At 35.0% G+C, this 19023-nt stretch overlaps 2 protein-coding genes across 3 annotated transcripts; one reads left to right on the top strand and one right to left on the bottom strand.

Annotated features, from left to right (window-relative positions):
- Window positions 1–906: 906 nt before the first annotated feature.
- Window positions 907–8048, top strand: LOC147293374 (vacuolar protein sorting-associated protein 25). 2 transcript variants are annotated; one of them, XM_086231956.1, is made up of 7 exons: window positions 907–1136; window positions 1545–1649; window positions 2922–3061; window positions 4474–4527; window positions 4619–4707; window positions 4803–4878; window positions 7664–8048. In XM_086231956.1, exons 2-7 carry the CDS (start codon window positions 1591–1593, stop codon window positions 7783–7785), a joined length of 540 nt encoding a protein of 179 aa, XP_086088082.1. In that variant the 5' UTR covers window positions 907–1136; window positions 1545–1590; the 3' UTR covers window positions 7786–8048. The 2 variants fall into 2 exon arrangements, with proteins under 2 accessions (XP_086088082.1, XP_086088081.1); XM_086231955.1 differs by having other exon boundaries at window positions 922–1136; window positions 1580–1649.
- Window positions 8049–13491: 5443 nt separating this feature from the next.
- On the bottom strand, window positions 13492–18718 carry LOC147293373 (protein CLAVATA3 INSENSITIVE RECEPTOR KINASE 3-like). Its single transcript, XM_086230448.1, has 11 exons — window positions 18110–18718; window positions 17871–18003; window positions 17702–17773; window positions 17252–17395; window positions 16944–17015; window positions 16710–16769; window positions 16477–16577; window positions 16255–16386; window positions 15819–16163; window positions 14764–15143; window positions 13492–14320 (listed from the first exon to the last, which is right to left on the bottom strand). Exons 1-11 carry the CDS (start codon window positions 18198–18200, stop codon window positions 13922–13924), a joined length of 1929 nt encoding a protein of 642 aa, XP_086086574.1. The 5' UTR covers window positions 18201–18718; the 3' UTR covers window positions 13492–13921.
- Between the last annotated feature and the right edge of the window lie 305 nt (window positions 18719–19023).

The following is a 19023-nucleotide window of genomic DNA, read 5'->3' as shown; positions in this document are numbered from 1 at the left end:
TCCCAAGAATATAATTAATGCTCAGACCTTGAGCATCATAGCCCCAAGTCTCTTAAAACAAATTAAGCCCTTCTTGTTAGAGTCGAGTTGGACCATAGTCAAAGTTTACAGCGAGGGTCATTAGTTCAACACATATAACTCGAAGAAATAAACATAAAAAAGATGGTGTTTATAAACACGAAACAAAGATAACCTATCTATGTCAATAGTGATTCAGTTAAAGTTATGCAATAAATTGGATACCCATGTAACTATGCTAAACTGAACCACCTATAAGAAGACAAGGAAACACCACCACCAGCTCAAATATAGGATCTAAACCATATGGCAAAATGCTAAAGCTGACAAGATACAGATATCGCGCCCACTTGATCTCAGCCCAGATCATTAACCACGGGATTATCTGCACTCACAGAGTATAGTAAGGAATAAGTATTACATAACTTTATAGTTTCCCTTTAGGGATTAATATATTTAAGGTTTGTTTTAGTTTTTTATTGTCACTTAAAAGTTTTTTTATTTCAAGTTATCACCTGTAACTTACATCCGTGTCCCAATTTACTTTGTTTCGTCAATAATTTCGTAAAAAATGCTGACGTGACCGTTAATGCTGATGTGGCTCGCTGGATGTGTGCCACGTGTCACATCTTTTCTTTTATTTTCTTATTTTTATCAATTTTAAAAATTAATTAAAAATAACTTCAAACTTAGCAAAATATACGAAAAATTCTTACTAATCGGTCTTGACCAAAACTAATTTACTATAGGGTCAAAATATCAATTTTCCCTCGAAGTACTACTTCACTTCAAGAGCTCACTGCGAAGTCATGCTTTTGCTGCTGATGATAATGTTGATTTGGTTTGAATCATGCAAGTTGTGATTTTGTGACTAAGAGGGAGTTTAACTGTAAAAAAAAAATTAGTTTTTTGGGGGGAGGGGCAAAGTGTGAACCCCTAATAGTTTGGGGGATGAATTATAATTAACCCCTTTTTCTAAGCAAGTGAGACTCCTCAGACCGCTCACCTAAAATTTTCTCACCCACCCTCAGACCGCTCTCACTCTCAGACCCTCAGAGCCTCTGACCTCTCACTCTCGCTATTTCTCAGTTTTTAGTCGATGATTTTGTGATTTTCAGGTATGGTTACTCCTTTAAGTTTTTCGACTTTGTTCCTATATTTGATTCTGCGATGTCTATTTTGGTTTTGCCATTTGATAATTTGGCTTTAACGTTTCAATTTGTGATTTTTTGTTGCTTTTCTTTCTTTCTGCTTAAGTCCATATTAAAAATGGTGTTGATTGATTGACAAATTCTCTTTGTTCAAGTAGTTGCTTGATTAGAAGTGGCTACGCCGCTACCACATTATTGAAAATGCAAAAGGGTTGTTTGATATTTATAATGATGCACCGGAATATAATTTTTTGAACATACTCATGGACTGGGAATTTTACTTATTGAGAGAGGCGAAAGGTTTAGGAAGTTAATTTCTTATAACCTGTTATATATCTGAAATTTGTTGTCTAATCCTAATTTTGATAATTTCAGACATGAAGTAATTGTTTTTTGTGTTTTGACATAAGGCGGTATAGAGATGCAGAAATTGGGTGATTTCAAGCTGCCCCACTTCTTCAACTATCCGCCATACTTCACGTAATTTCCTGCACTCTTTGCACCTTGTTTGCTTATCATTTATCTTTTGTTAGATTTTGAGATTGGAATATGAACAGCAACACATTAGAGTACTATTCTTTTAACCCTCATTTGGTGCATAGGATTGGATTGGATTGGATAGGATAAATGACTAGATTAGTGTGTATTCAAGGAAGAAGATGGAGGGGGTCTTCTAACTTGTAGGAAAAATATGAGAAGAAGATGGATTAGCCATAAGGGGAAATTTATCCCCACTAATCCCACCATTTTTGTGGGGATTGGAAGGAATAAGTTTCCCCTTATGAGTAATCCATCTTCTTCCCATCTTCTTCCTTCAAGTATAAGCTTCTTCCTTCAATACACATGAATCTAGCCATTTAACCTATCCAACCCAATCCTATGAATCAAACAAGGCCTTAGTGTTGTTTGTGTATAAGTTCTTTTGCCCTTGTTCAGTCTCAAATTTAAATATATCTTCTCTTGTCAATATCTATATCTTTCAAAAGGAACAATACTCTTTATGGAAGTTTGCTTCCATGTGTATTCTATAGTGAATGGGGGGTGCCAAGGGGGTGCTTTTAACAACTCTAGCATTTCTAGGACCATGTTACACTGTGAAGTGGAATGGTTAAGCCCTTCTAAGGTTTTATTTTATCTTAATTTTTTGGGGATGGGGTCCACACCAGAAGTATCTGTGTCTTGTTCACAGTCAGTACTCTTTTTCAGCCAACGTCTTCAATTTGACAATGACTCGTCTAATCTGTTCCATCTATTCGATGCCTCTTAGACAGTGACTTTAGTCTAGTAGCTCGAAAAGGAAAGGGTGGAGAGGGAGGGTAAGATCTTTGGTCATCTTACTGAACCGTTACAATTCCTTATAAAGTTATAACTTCTCTTCATTTCTAAATAAGGTAGAATCCATTTACATACCCATAGCCTGATATATTATGTGTGGATCAAGCAATTACAGAATCTATTTTTTAATAATCATGGTACCAAACTGCTGGGTGTTGTCCCCCAAAATGTTTTGGAATTAACTCCTATATTGATGCAAGCAAAAGTAATACTCATTTTCCTCCCAATATGATATTTTATTGAAAAGGGAATAACGTTTATGGTTGAAGGAATTATACATATCCTCTTATGCTTATAAAGTTATAATTACCTTTTGGTCTTGCTTTGTATAACTATTTTTTTTTCTATTCCTGATTCCTTATTTTCATTTGGTAACTTGTGATTCATTTTGTTACAAAATTTGGTGTATATTTTCAGATTACAACCAGTAAGGGATACCCGTGAGAAGCAAGTACAACTTTGGAAGGAGCTTATTATTGATTACTGTAGGACACATAACATCTTTGTGATTGGACTGGAAGAAGAATTTCCCCTGTTCTCAAATCCTGTGATTGAAAGTAAGCTTAATGTGCTTGTGGTTCTAAATAACATCAAATATTGTGATTGACTGTTTAAATTGCTTGACATGCTTGTGTCAATCCCATTGTGCTTTTAACTGAGCTTCATGAGTGGTGCAAAAATAACAGTCAAATGTCTTTCTAATCGTAACTGCAGGTGCATTATAATTGCAAGAATAACCTTCCTTTTAGTGGCATATTAATATTCAGGACCTTTATGTGCCCATGCATTTATGCATCTATTGTGTGCATTTAAACTATTGGTACTTTCATAACTATTTTTCACTGTCTAACCTTATAATGTAATACCTCTCTATATACTAAGGTCCTTCAGTTTAAAGAACATTTATGGACATCGGAAATGTTCAAACTGATTACATGAAGATGAGACTGAATGTTAGGGCCAATATTTGAGCTATGAGATTACTCCATCTGGTAGTATATCGATTATGAGTCATTTAATGAAGGTTCTCCGCATTTTATAATTTTTATTAAGGGGCATTAGTTTTTGGTCTGCAAATCATTCTTCTAACATAACTAAAGATTATTTTTATGCTTAAAATGTTGACTTCAGCATATTTAAGTTACTGTTGATATCGAAAGGTTAAGCTATTAGCAGATAGGCTCAACAATATATTTTAAGCTTAACAACACACACATATACTCCTCACGTGTAGGACCATGCCACAACTGAACCCAATTGGGCCTTACACATGCACAACTGAAGTTGCAAGAAATGGGAGTAACCTTGACTCAAACAAACAATCTAATGGACAACCATGGCACCATTGTCTGTACCATACTAAGTTATCGTTGATTCTCTAACTTTAGGATTTTTCGGAAACGAGCCAAACTATGCATATTAAGCTCAACTCAACAACATATATAACATATTCAATCTTTTTTGAAAGGTGAAGGAATGCATATAATTTAGAAAGGTTGTAGATTTTAGTCTGACTTTTGAATCCAACTAGGTTAGACATCAACTGATAAGCTCAAATTTTAGTGGTTATTCTATTATATAATAAAAGGAAAATCAGTTTAGTATTACTCGTCGTCTAATTCTCGATTTCTTTGGATCTTGTTACGTTGTAAATTATGAGAAATCGAAAGCCTACTGAATGATTTTTTAATAAACAAAGTTGTAACTACTAATGTGTAAAAGTTCTGAACAAACGTTATTTTTTCTTAGGGTTATATATTCTCTGTTTCTCACCAGTGTATACCTTCCAGCTTAACCAGGGAACATCATTTTAGGACATATTTTTCCTCTTTCTTGTCAATTTGTTGTCTAAGATAATAGAATCATTCATCTGTTAATGTGGAAGGTTTACCGCACCATTTATATTATAAGTGATCAAATGAAGCCCTTAAGTATCATGTTGTTTTCTGTTTATAACTGTGAAGTGCAGGATCTCTCAGTCATGAAGCTAGAGAAGCATTCCTCTCAGCTTTAGTTTCAGAAGGTTTGTTTTGGTTTCTCTAATTTGGATTCTGTGTTACTTTTTTCTCTCATCCTTGGCATGCTGTTGATCAAATTTTGTTTTTCTCTAACAGGACGTGCAGAATGGTTAGATAAAAGACACAGAAAATGTCTTATCCTCTGGCATCGGATTCAAGAGTGGGCTAACATTATTCTAAACTTTGTGAGTTAAAAATGAGGTTTTTATAATACAATTGGAAACTAGCAGTTATTAATCACTTATTTATTCTTAGTTCATTTTTCTTTATATTTGGTTAGGTAAAAGAAACTGGGTTGGAGGACAGTGTTATGACGGTTGAGGAAATACGTTCCGGGACTGAATCAAGAGGAACAGGTACATTATATATATATTTTTTTTGGTGCTTAAATGAATCCTGGAATCGATTGAAGAAATTGCTGCTTCATGATGTAACCAATTTAGGAGTGGGAGAGAATCTGATAACTCCATAATTTGGAAAGTGATATGTGGAGAGACTAGTAAGATGAATGATAAGACGACTTTCTTTAATTTGGATTGTATAAGAATTGACCTTTTTGAAGGTTTAACCTCTGCTTCAAATACTGTAGCAGTGGGGGGAATCAAGGAATAGCCGTGGAACTAGAACTCTATTTTACTTGCATTCAAAAGATGAAAGTATCTAGGACTAGCAGTGGAACTGGAACTCTATTTCCAAACTTTACTCTACTTACATTCAAAAGATGAAAGTACTGTTGATTCTAAGACTAGAAAATAATGCTTTAAGACCAATTACTTCTGCTATTCAGCTCTTTGCTGGAACCAAGGTTTTATAAAGTGTTTATCGGCAAGCCTGTCCTACTTTGCTTTGTAGCTTTAAGAATCTAGCTTTGGGACATACAGTTTTTGTCTCAACCCATGAGCTGGAAGCATGATATGGACGCAGATATGGGACACAACATGATAGGATACATGGATACAGAAAATTTCTAAAAGCTAGGATACAAGCATGGCAAGGATACGTCATTAAAATATTATTTATATATATATATGCATATTTATGATTAAAATATATATATGTAAAATATAGTTTAAATAACAAACACAACATATATCAGGACCACTGCTTTATTTCTCCACTGACTAGTGACTTTTAGATTTCAATCAAACTATTCACTAGACCACTACTTTATAACATAATAAGGGAAAGCAAATGAATATTAGGATTATAGGATACTGCATTTCCCCAATTGGTGAAGTACCCGTGCTTCCTAGCCCATGAGTCATACACATATGGAAAGTAGCATTACTTTTTGAATTGTGAAAGTAATCATTAACAGTTACAGGAATAGTACTTTTTAATTGATAGAATATAACATAAAATTAGGTCATTTTGTGGTTCTTCATAGGAGAGCATGTTGTTGCTCTAGGGAGAGGTGAATGAAAGCTATTAAAAATTTAAAACAGACAATGATTTTTTTTTTTTTTTATTTGGACATTTTAAGAACTGATTTTCATGAAGCTCAAGAACAGTTGTAGTGAGAGAAATTAAGGACTGTCAGTGGAAGTGAATTCACTACTTACATTCAGAAGATAAAGTTAAATGGTGCTAAGGTCACTGAAAACGATGCTTCATTAGAAATTTATTTCTGCTGTTATTATTATTATTTTTTATTATCAAGAATAGGGTTTATGAAGTTATTTTGAGGCAAGCCGTGAATATCTCAATTCCTTTTTTCCTTTGTGTTGGGATACTGGTTTCCACAGAAATTTAAACAACTTTGGAGTTGATGAGCTTTCCTTATTACTTCCCTTGTTTGCAAATTTTACGTTGATTTCATCTTGACTGAATAGGAGAACTTAGCAATCGGAGTCCTTAGGGGCCTTTTCTTGTAAATCTTATGCAAGGCAGTGTTTGACAATCAATCTCTTTCTTTTTTCCATTATCTTCTATGATTTAAAAGGTTGAAGTGTCATCCAAAGTATGAGTAGTAGCTTGGGTTATTGCTTATGGTAGAGTTAATCCTTGTGATATGATTCAGAGAAGACGACCTTTTGTTTGCCTTTCATCACAATGGTATATAATGTATAAATGAGGGGCCGAAAGTGCTGATCACTTGTTTTTTCATTGCCCAATTGCATTATACTAATGGTTAAGGCTGCTTAGGGAGGCTGATTTGAGTTGGGTTATTCCAGCATCATGTTCTGCTTCATTTTGTGAAAGGATCAAGTTTTTAGGTGGTGGGAATAAGGAAGAAGTTTTAAGAGAGATGATGATTATATTTCTGGTAGTATGGTTCAAGAGAAATAGGAGAATATCTAATAACCTTGGGGTTAGGGGATAGGAGGTTGAGTTTTGTTTTTGGGCATGATTATGGGTTTCAATTTCTTCAAAATATCGGAAATAAATTAGAGTTTTTTGATTCCCTTTGTACTTTCATATCCAAATATATGAAGGACATTCCCCTTAGTATGCTGTTTGAGTTTTGGGTGTGGGTTGTTACGCCTTTTTTTGGGTTCTGTGGTTGTTCTGGGTTGCTGCTTTGTTGGGGTTGTTCTTGGTTGTTTGGCATATGTTCAATTCTTTTTTTCTCATTAATAAGTTCCTACTTCTTATAAAAAAAAAGTAACTATTAAAAAATAATTTATCATCAAATGATGCTTTGGATTAAATTAATTGAATTGAATTCAACAGTGGTTGACCGCAAAAATCCTTGGTCCATGATGACCAAGAAAAAATTACTCAATACATACGTACATACATATATACTGTTATGTCATAAAATAAATTATGTTTGTCGTGTTGGAAAAAAAAAAAAGAAGATGATAGTTCAATCGAAGTGATGCAGACAAATGATAATATTTATTTATTTTTTGTTTGGTCTGAAATGATAATAGTAATAATATAGAAAAATGATCATATTTCATAATATAGATAATGATATCAAAATGTGGCGTTTTCAATCCTTGTTCATTCTGTTTTCACACAGGAATGCCTGTATGAATTGTACATTTGGAATTATAGTTGCATGTGTGGCTAATCTTTTGAACTTTATATAAGTACTGGATAGAACCCATTATTATGTTTTACATGCCAAATTCTTACAAATTGTGATTAAGAATCTAAGATCTCACATTCCCTCCCCCTCTGTGTATGCCTCAGAGCTTCATGGTATTGACCGCACAGTTCTGATGCGTGCTCTGAAACTACTAGAACAAAAAGGGAAGCTTGCAATCTTCAAGGGGACTACAGCTGATGATGAGGGTGTGAAATTCTCCATTTGACCCTTTGACTCATAATCCAGGATAACTGATCTGTACTGTATTTAAGTTTTTCTGTTTTTTTTTTTTTTTTTTCTTTTCATATTTTGCTTGTTTTGCTTGAATGATAATGCTTATCATAATAATTATACACTAGTAGTCTATGGAGGCTGGCTGTCACTAATGTTTGATTTTATCATTGACATTCTGCCTGCAAATTCAAATGCAGTCACTTACTCTTTAATTTCATGTTTTAAGATCTTGTGAATTAGTTCAATGTTGTTAAATATCGCACTTTGTTCTTTATTGTTGGTGTATGGTAAAAATGCGGCCACTTTGTAAGCCACTTAACATGCTGCCACTTAACAATGCATTTGGCGAATAAATTGAACCGGTATTTGATTAAAAATCAAAATTTGATAAGTGATAATCCTCAAATCCCTTGTTCGGTATATGTGTGGGAAACATTATGAAATTTAAAAGTCATAAATTTTGATTTTAAATTTCAATATGATAGAATTTTAAGAGATGAGCTTTTAAAGTCAATACAATTTGTAAAATTTCATGTGTGGCTGATGAATTACAGCATATTGGAATTTAAATGTGGCACGGGTAGTGATGGTGGTGGCTGTAGTGATAATGAAAGCGGGAATAGTGGTGGTGGCCACAGTGGTATGATGGTGGTAATGGTGGTGGTCATCAAGATCCAGATCAATCTTCTTTCCATAGAAATCGATAAATGAAGGTAGCACATCGGACTCCAAGGAGAAGGAGACAAACCCAACATCTCAAACTAGTTTCAAACCGTGGCAAAAAGCCATAGCTTCAGCTTGTTGAGGGGGGGAATGCCGGAAAGGGGAAGGGCAATATCCGCCATGACTTCACCTTCGCTATTACGAATAACAGCCCCAACACCACCCACCCCATCATCAGATGAAAAAGCACCAACAGTACTAACAAAACCCGAAGTGACAATCGTCCCACAAGAAAGGCCCAAAACTTCGAACAAAAGCAAAACCCAACAAAAACACCACGAAGAGGCAAACCCTGCACGCTAAAGTAATTCAGATAATACAAAAAAGTCACGTATTAGCAGGCATATCGCATTTTTAACAAAGATTCAATACAATCAAATTTGCAGTTAAAGATTCCCTAAATCCCCCTACCTCAAGCTTGGGCTTAAACCTCCTTTAGAAATTGTCACGTGCCTCCTGGTCGTCCTTCGAGCTTACTCGCGTCATAAAAATAACAAAAAAAACCTACAATTAAATAATGAACAAAAGTTATTCACTCTCTAATTCTAGTGTGTAAAGTTAAAACGCTAAGTTAGGAGTCTCATATCGCAAAATGGAGGCCACTAACGGACTTGGAATTGAAAAATCAGTGGGGAGGGACTTTTCCTCGGTGATCAGAGCCGCCAGAAGCTGCCACACTCGCAGATGGTGCGAGTGGGGGAGGCCGGAGACACTGTTCATCATCTTCAACCTTTTTTCCCTATTTTTTCCAAAATTTCTAGAAACTTTTTCTCAACTTTGTCTCGTTGTTTACCCTATCACACCTCCACCAAATCTAGCAAACGTATACTCATTTTCAAGTTATGTATTGGTTCTTTACAACTATATAAAAATCACTTAAAATGAATGGGTAAAACGCCAGATAATTTGCCCCAAAGTAGGGTACTCGAAAATTGTCAACTTTCCCAGAAAATTTCTAGATTTTCCAAACTTCATCCAACTTCAATTCTCGTTGATTTTAACACTTCAAAACAGTTCATATAACTAAGTAATGATGAAATATAACTTATACTTCAACTAAACTAGAAGAAAACACAACCAAATGAATTAAAATTATAAATAAATTATAAATTATAAATTAAAAAAAAAAAAAAAAAACCAAAATCTGAAAATTACTCTCCACACCCAACCTGAAAATCATTTCAATTTTCCTTCAATTCCTATGGTGTTTGAGTATCAACCTCTCTAATCACTAAGTGAACTCACCAAAATCAGAAATGAACATCAAATTTAAAGTCTAAGAAAAACATAGTGTATGAGTTTAGCCCTCCCTCCCTCCCTCCCTCCCTCCCTCTGCTAACTAACCCAGCCTTCTAACACACTCACACACACACACACACACCACCTCCCTCCCTCTCCTTATTAACCCAGCCTTCTAACACACCCACACACACACACACACTCTCCACCGCCACCGAACACACACACACACACACACACATTCTGCACCCCCCAGCCACCCTTCAATCCAATTAAAAGCTTTCCTCCTGCTGGAGGAAAGTTAAGTTAAAATAATTTTTTTTTTTAACTAAATAAATATAAAACTGAAAATAAAAATAAAAATAAATTTAAATATAATTACATAATTAATTACTATATAATAACTTAATAAGCATAGTATAAATATAAATAAATGTTAATAAACAAAAATTTTTATTTTTTTTTTAAATCTAGGTTATTACAGTTTGAGTATTTAAAATGATTAAATATTGTGACTTAATAATACTAAAATTCAACGTATCTTTAAAAATAATCTTTTTTTTTTTATTAACAAAGCATGATAATAAAAATATGAGCTAATTAGAGATACATTCATTTCTGAGGCCCAATTTAATATTACTTCATCTTTTTGATATACACCCATTTTTTAATTTGCCACGTAGGATTATTTATTTTTTGCAGAAAATTCATTTTGTGAATTCCACTTTTACCCTTTGAGTTGAAAATAGGTATATTTTAATTTTGACAATTAATGTCTTATTTCAAGGTATTGTCATTTAAAAATGTTGTAATTAATTGCTATTAATTTCTGAAGTTGAATATTATGACTAACGTTAATTCAAAATTAAGAAGAAACGTCATTTATGTTTTTGAAACATCATTAAGCTTCCATCTTCACATGTTCTCTAGTAACGTATTATTTTGTTTTGATTGTGTTTGTGGTTTCTTTGATCTTCTTTTTCTTCTTTTTCTTTTATTTTCTTCTTCTTTGATCTTTATTTTCTTTGATTTTTCTTCATCATCAATCTTCCATCTTCTTCTTCTTCCTTCCATCTTTTTCTTTGATCTTCTTCTTTTTTTTCAACACCAAGCCCTCCATAATTGTTGGTTTTATTTTTCTTTCACATTTTTCTACCTGAGTAAGAGGTGACGAAACCATTAGTATATATACCTCAAAAAGAGGTTGGATTTGGGGGGATAAGTATCTTCTTCTTGACCTGAGTGATAGGTATCTTTTTTTTTTTTTTTTTTTTATGTACCTGAGTCCAATGTATTAGTATTTGTATTTATATATCTTAGTGTTATATTTGTATTGTGATGGATTTGTTATATTTGTATTACATATTTCTATTTTTTTTTTTAACCCAAAGTGGAGACTTATTGTATTCATTTTTTTAATCTATATTATAGGTATATTATATGTATATTGGGTGTTTAATCTTTTTATATTTAAGTGTTTATATATTGATGTGAATTGGTAACAAATGTTTTTTGAATTAGAAGCATGAATCATGAAATTTCATCAATAAAAACATTCAAAATTAGTAGTAATAAATGCCTTAAATCATGGATCTTTAAATATTGGTCAAATTGGAGCAATGTCTTTTTGTAAATATCCACAAATTCATGTCTAAACCATTATCTGACGTGGAAAAAAACCTCACACACGTTTATTTACCTACTGGCCACCTACTCTAAAATGAAGTATTGAAAATGAAAGTATATCTAAAGGACCCAAAAAATATTTAAATTTAAGTAAAAGCATAATAAAAGGAATTATTGAGCCAAAAACTGTTGGAAAATCATCTCAGGTGCATCCAATGTAGTAGGGTGATTTATGATTTAATTTAATTATGAATCAACACTTGTCATTGGTTTATGAGATTTAACTCAAGACCTTCTCTCACAAAGAAAATACTATGTGCCACCATCTTGTGTATTTTATGTTTTTGGACTCATAATGAGATGGGTTATATTTTGGAGTACATATATGTGGAAGTACTCACTCTTACGGTCTTACCCATAGATAGGTGTTATCATTATGTGGATTGTTTAGCTAGAGAGTAGTCTCTCTACATGCACAAACTTTCTCTCGTGTTGTTGGCAGCCACCATTGACAGGATTTGGAAGCTCAACCATTCAACCATACGCTATGAAATGATGCGATATATTGTTTATTATTTGGGTTTTATTTCGGATTATAATTCGTGTGAAATATGGAAAAATGAATCGAAAATTATATATTGATTAATTAACTATCATATATACAAGAACCAAGAATATATTGATGGCATTCCAAACAGGTTTAGCACCAACAAAACAATTAGGACGAAACTCAATTTTCCACATTACCAGTTTAGCACAATCAATAATGATTCTTGCACACTTAAGGAACTTTTAACTCCACTGTTATTGGCAAAAAAAAAAAACTCAAGTGTTGATCAAAATAAAAAATTTAACTCAAGTGACATTGAGAGCGATGAATAGACGTCTAAGTTGTTTGATAAAAAAAAAAAAGTCTAGTTGTAAATTGGAGTATATATGTAAAGAACAATGTTTGGGTCCTCAAGTTTGAGGACCAACCTTGTCCTCATAGCTAATGTCTACCATGATGAGATCCACTATGAAAGAGAAGATAGTGGACCCCATTATGAACTCATTTGATTGGTCATGAGAACAAAATTGGTCCTCAAACTTGAGGACCTAAGCATTTTCCATATGTAAATTAGAGAAAAAACCTCTTGTTGAAAAAAAACTTTGGTGCGGACATGCATGGCATGCAAACACATTTGTAACTTTTAGATTCGATGGGTTCACTTTTTTCAATTTTAGGCCTTCTACAATTGTGAGAGCCAAAATTTGTGATCCAAACTCATTTTAGGCCTAGTGTCAAAATTTAGGGTTTGAGCTTTTGCAACACCAATGGTAATGAGGCTCAAATTTGGGTATCAGACTTTTATACCCAAATATGAGACTAATATTAAATATATTTAATGAGGTATATATAGAGTTTTGAGTTTTCTAGCAGATAGAAATTTGGGGGATTTTTTAAAAAAAAATTCTGTAATTTTTTGGAATCTTCTGATATATATTTTTTTTTTTTTGAATTTTTTATGATTAAAAAAAATAATAATAATACATACGAGATTTGGGCGTTGATTTGCAACGGTCCACACCGGCCCGTTGGTGTTTGTTGATACCCAAATGTAGCCCAAAAATGGGTATGGACAACATTTCAGGCAACCATGGTAGAAGGCCTTAAGATATAGTTTTTTTGTCGTCGGATATGTCCGCACCGCCCCAAAGACTGTCTTCTTGTTGAAAATAATGATTTTACCCCAGTAAACAACGAAGACGGTCTCCATGTGACATTGAAAGCAATGGGTATACATTTAAGTTGTAAATTTGAGTATTGATGTAATCAAAATGAATATAATGACCTCTTTCGTTGGTTGAAAATTTTGACCGGCTACAGATGGAAATTATGAACTGTCAAATTCAAGGGTAAAAATGCGTCTGCATGTTAGCATTTCCATTGAAAATACACCAGAAACAAAGTATAAAACTGAAAATATCCATTTGAAATTTCTCACTTAACTTAGTGGGGGTTGGGGTTAGGGATGAAGTTAGCGAAAGCCTGAGGGACCAGTGGAATCAAAAGAAGGAACACTGTAGGTGTGTGATACTGCAAAAGCTTCAGAAAGAAAACGACCCCTGAACAGTGAACAGCTCATCACACTTTACTTTAAACACTCTTACTTTGACAGTTTTCTTTCACCATCATAAATAGCTAGAAATTATTTCTGGGGAGGTCTCTGTCTGGCACTAGGGAGCAGCATAGCAGAGCATCTGATGATGTTCTCCTATATATCTATACAAAACCCACTGTGCATACTGTGCCTCCCCCTGCTTCTTTTCACTCTCCTAACACCAAACTAGAGCATACAAAAAACAAAATTAAAAGGGTACAAACTACAAAGTCATATTTACATAACCCACAAAGCTGGAATAAGAAAAGTTGGCTTCCCAAACAGAACCGCCTATCTTTCTTGGGAGCTAACTTCCATTTTGTCTTGTAAAGAATTCAGGGAAAAAAAAAAATTTCAATTTTTTGTTTCTTCTATTCTCTCTTTTTACTTTCTTTTCTATCTTGGACCAGAGAGTTCCATGGCATAGGAATCCAAGGAATGCTCATCATCATCCTCATCCATAGATGTGCCAAACATGCTTGCACGATCTCGTTCACTGCCATCATGTTTTGATGCATTGCAGGTGGAGTGGGACGTGCTTCTGTTACTGCTGTGAGTATGGAAGAAGTCCATACTGGAAGTACTATGATTATGTGAGGCTGCCCACTTCTCGGCTAGGCCATCGCCTGCGAGCATCCGGACCACTTCCGACATCTTGGGGCGGTGGGCTGGTAGGTATTGAGTGCACAGCAGAGCCACTTGCAGCATTTCCCCCACCTCAATCCGGTCATAATTGTTCCCCAGCTCTCTGTCCACCAAGACTTCCACTTTCTTTTCTTGTTGTATTTTCTTCACCTGTGACCAGCAGCATGGATAAACTTGCTCACTAGCTTTTAAACATGCAAATGCTATGCTTCTTATTTGGGCTTACTCAGATAGTTGTCTTGATAAACATTGTAAAACTGTTGTTCTTTTGATTTGGGCTTACTCTTTAATTATAATGATATAGGAAAAGAGAAAACTGACGCCAAAAATTATGACTGCACAAACTATGACTGAGTGGTAAGTGGGTGCTCTCAATCAATATAGATAGTTCTTAGTGATGTAATTGATGATCAGAAATGGTACATTGTTTATTTGCTTGTATAACCATAAAATAATAATAATAAGACAAAAAAAAAAAAAAAACTTCTCTTCATCATCAATAAATTCGTAAAAAACTATATGAAATGCTACTAGATTAGAAACATATATATATATATATATATATAGCTTATCCTAGTCACAGAAAAACTTACCCACTCAAGCATGGCTCCCTTCTGATTAACTGTTTTGCCAAATTCAAGAGCTCTCATTCCAGTTATGAGCTCTATCAAGAGAATGCCAAATCCGAAAACATCAGTTTTTTCAGATGATTGACCAGTGGAAAGGTATTCTGGTGCAATGTGCCCGACAGTCCCACGGACGGCAGTGGTGACATGAGAATCAGCATGGTCAAGGAGCTTTGCCAGGCCAAAATCACCAACAATAGCCTCACAGTCGTCATCCAGGAGCACATTTGCAGCCTTCACATCTCTGTGTATTATCTTTGGATCGCATTGCTCGTGTAGATACAGTAGACCTCTCGCAGCTCCAATTGCTATTCTCTTCCTAGTGTTCCAATCTAGTGCTGGTTTTCCTGTTGTGATCAGATCATATCCAGATCAGATCAGTGATTCAATATATTATGACTTCACTGAGATGGATGTATTAATTTTATTGTATAAAGTGTAAATTTGATGTACTAATTTCTTTCAAACAAAAACAATTGGATGTAATTTTCAAACAATTTCTAGTATATAAATCATTCTGCAAATTTTATCTTTTTCTCTCTGACGACTAAGATGTTTCAGGTTTCACCAAAAGCAGAATGTATCAACTTTAGACAATCAAGCTATGACCATAAACACATAATTCCAATCAATAAACTTATTCGAGATGAGTGCACTTTGAAAAATCAAGAAAATCAACCAAGAAAAATCTGAAAAATAGATTACATGGTTTCAATATTTGTTTCAATTTATCTTTTAAATATATTCTCAAAGAAATTATTTGTGAAGCCTAATTATTAAAATTATAAATATTCAAGGTATTAAAAAGTGCACTAAACATTGATGGTCCCGACCTAAAAATGTTTTAAAGTTTAAATTATTATCTACAAACCTCCCAACCGATTGTGGTCCAGGCCAAGATCAAATCTAGGTAAGTACTATATTTTGGTGGTTAGTGTATCTCCTCAACAAAATCACACAGGAAACAAACACGCCTACCCCCACCATGCAATGTGAGTGATTTGTAGCAAATATGGACCAACCTCTAAGCCTGGAGGCTACACTTCCATTTGACATGTAAGGGTACACCAGAAGCCTCTCATTAGAGGTAGCACAATATCCAATTAACCGAAGCAAATTCCGATGTACTGCTAGGCTTATCATCTCCAATTCTGTCCGAAATTGTGATTCCCCAGCTGTTCCTGAAACATCCTTCAACCGTTTCACTGCCACGGTAGTCCCATCTCCTAGCTTTCCCTTGTACACATTGCCAAAACCTCCAGCACCAAGTATGTGCTTGGAGCTAAAATGGTCTGTTGCAAGTTGGAGCTCTTTGAAAGTGAAGTTTCTGAGGTTGCCTAAGCTCAGGAGTCCCTCTTCTTGAATGTCTGCAATAAAGATGAACACCCATTTGACATCCGTTATATACATCTTCATCTACAATGTTGATTTATGAAATAGGGTCATGATGTTACTGACCACTGATATTTAGAATGGTTTGACTTCTTTGCTTCTTTCTGTACCAGATGATTCCAAGTGATAGGAGTATGAGAAAGGTACAACTGAGGCTGACCCCAAGTGCAATTGCTACTGTCTTGGTCTTGTGTTTTCCTTAGAAGAGGAAAAACCAAAAAATGAGAGAGAGAGAGAGAGAGAGAGAGATGGGTTTATAGGAATGAAAGGAGAGGTTTAAATAGTTACCAGATGATGGTTTTAGAGATAATGAAAGAGGGATAGGGGTGGCTGATCCAGAGCATCCTTCAGTGGAGCTGCTTCCACAAATTAGTGGGTTTCCCACAACACTAGCATAAGAACAAAACAGAAAACCATAAGGAAGAAAAAAACAATGACCACACATACAGAGAGAGAGGGAGGGAGAGAGGAGAGAGAGAGAGAGAGAGAGAGAGAGAGAGAGAGAGAGAGAGCATATATACTTGAATGTTCTGGCTGGGAATTTGGGTATTGGTCCTCTAAGATTGTTATAAGACAAGTCCCTGAATGACAAGATTTATCATAAACAGAACCCATTGATCAGATTTTGAGAAAACTGTTTACAAATCAGAAATTCCTCAACATGTTTCAACTTTCAAGTAGTCTCAGTTTTCAAGACACCGAGACACAAAAAACAAAATAATTAAGAAAGAGAAACTGTGGAAATCCATACTCACAAGAAAGCAAGCTCGGGGATTTTGGCTAAAGACACAGGGAAAGGCCCAGACAAGCTATTGTTGTTCAGCCTCCTGTTCTCATTACATGACACAAAACACACAGTAAAAGAATTATATAAATAATTTGCAATGGAGAAAATAATAAACAAAAAACCCCATTAACTATTTGGTAGCTTTACTGAAGCTATTAATTATCATGAACAAAAATAAAATAAGACATAACCAATTCCAATTTTCTTGTCCTCCTCTTTCTTGGCACCCAAACAAAGTCTGACAAGCAAATTACAAACACAAAAGGAAACACTTACAGGTATTGGAGAGTATTCAACTGACCCAGAGAGTCTGGGACAACACCGGAGAATCGGTTATTGGAGAGATCCAAAGTCTGAAGCTTTGGAAGCCTACCAAGCTCCGGTGGGAGTTTGCCAGATATATTGTTGTTCTGCATCAGCCTTCAAATTCACAATGAAAGAAATCATAAGCAAATAAAAAAGAAAATGATTAAGAAAAAAATGGGTTGTATTAAAAAGCCTAATCCTTTTGGTTGGTTGGTTGCAGAGAAAATTTAAGAAAAAAAAAATAGTTTTTAAACCAACATTAACATTAGGCTTCACCCTTTATTTACCTCTCATTTTTTTCTCAGGAAACAAACGGAAAGCTAAAGCAAAATAAATAAGAATTGAAGGAAGAACATATATGGGGTTGTGGCCTTGTGGGAAATTTGCATTTAAAGGGCTGAAAAGGCTCAGTTTTCTTACACTTGTCGAAGATTTGTGAGATTTCCAATAGCCCCAGATAAAGTTCCAGAGAGAGATTGGCTTGGAGCTCCCCTACAACAAAACCAAGAGAAGGTCAGGCCTCAGTAAAGCTTGAAACCAATTTCAACGAAGCCAAAAATATCCCCAAAAGAATGATGAAAAAACTCACAGGCCTATAACAAAATTCTCAGAGGAGCAAGTGATCATAGCCCAGCTACATGGGTCCACAGAGTCCTCATCCCAGTTGTTCAAAACACCATGGGGGTCATTCAAAGCTACCCTTAAACTTATCAAAGCCTCCACTGCAAGAATACCACAAAAAATTTAAAATAACCCAAATAACAGAGTCAAAAACTTGTATGAAAAAAGGCTATGGCAATGGTGATGAGGAGCAGAGGAGTGTACTACCTTCATGGTTGCGAGGTTCATAGGAGAGACAGAGTGGAGAAAAAGAGAGAAAGAAGAAGAGGGTAATTGAGAAATTGAGAGGAGGAGCCATGGTTATGGAATGGTGATGATGATGAGAAACATGTAATGCTTCACACAAAGACCATGAGAATGTGAAGTTGAGGCAATTTCAATCTTGCTCTCTCTGTCTCTCTCTCTCTCTCTCTCTCACACACACAACAATGAGTTGATGGAGCTGATGGAGTTGATGGAGTTGATGGGCCTCTCTGTCTCTCTCTCTTTTCTTGGTACTCTCTTTTTCAGTCTCTCACCACCCTCTCTTTTCCAACTTTACAAATATTCAGGGCAAAAAGAAAAAGAAAAAGAAACTGTGTGAGAGAGAGTTTTAATTGTTTTTTATTTTTTATTTTTTATTTTTTAGAGAGAGAAAAGAATTACGTGGGTTATACGAGTTGTCAGGAGAGGGAGGGGAGATGTGTGCGAGTTGTGCAGGAACTGAAAGATGGGAGTGGGTAGAGGCCACTAGACCAGAGAGGGTGTAATTGTACGACCAAACCAGTAGGCTAGCTGGACTGGACTGGACTCTGGACTGGCTCAGTGGGACTATGACTAAGAGGACAAAACAAGACTGGGGGCTAACATGCGCTCTCTCTCTCTCTCTCTCTCTCTCTCTCTCTCTCTCTCTCTCTCTCTCTCTGTTTTTTTGCTTGTTCCAGACAAAAAGCATGGAGATGGTGAGGGCTTAAGAGGATCAAAGCACCAAAAATGGAGGGGATTGATTTCGTGAGAGGTTACACTTCACACACTCTTGTCTTTTATTAGATCCCTGCTTATGATGCCCTACTACTAGTACTAGCAACTAGCTAGGTGCTCATATGAACCAGCCACCTCATTACACATTTACACTGCATTTC

Source organism: Dryas octopetala, chromosome 2 (assembly GCF_963921425.1).
Source record: "Dryas octopetala chromosome 2, drDryOcto1.1, whole genome shotgun sequence".
NCBI classification, from domain to species: domain Eukaryota; kingdom Viridiplantae; phylum Streptophyta; class Magnoliopsida; order Rosales; family Rosaceae; genus Dryas; species Dryas octopetala.
Note: the sequence above shows the minus strand (reverse complement) of the source record. Positions and strands in the feature narration are given on the sequence as shown.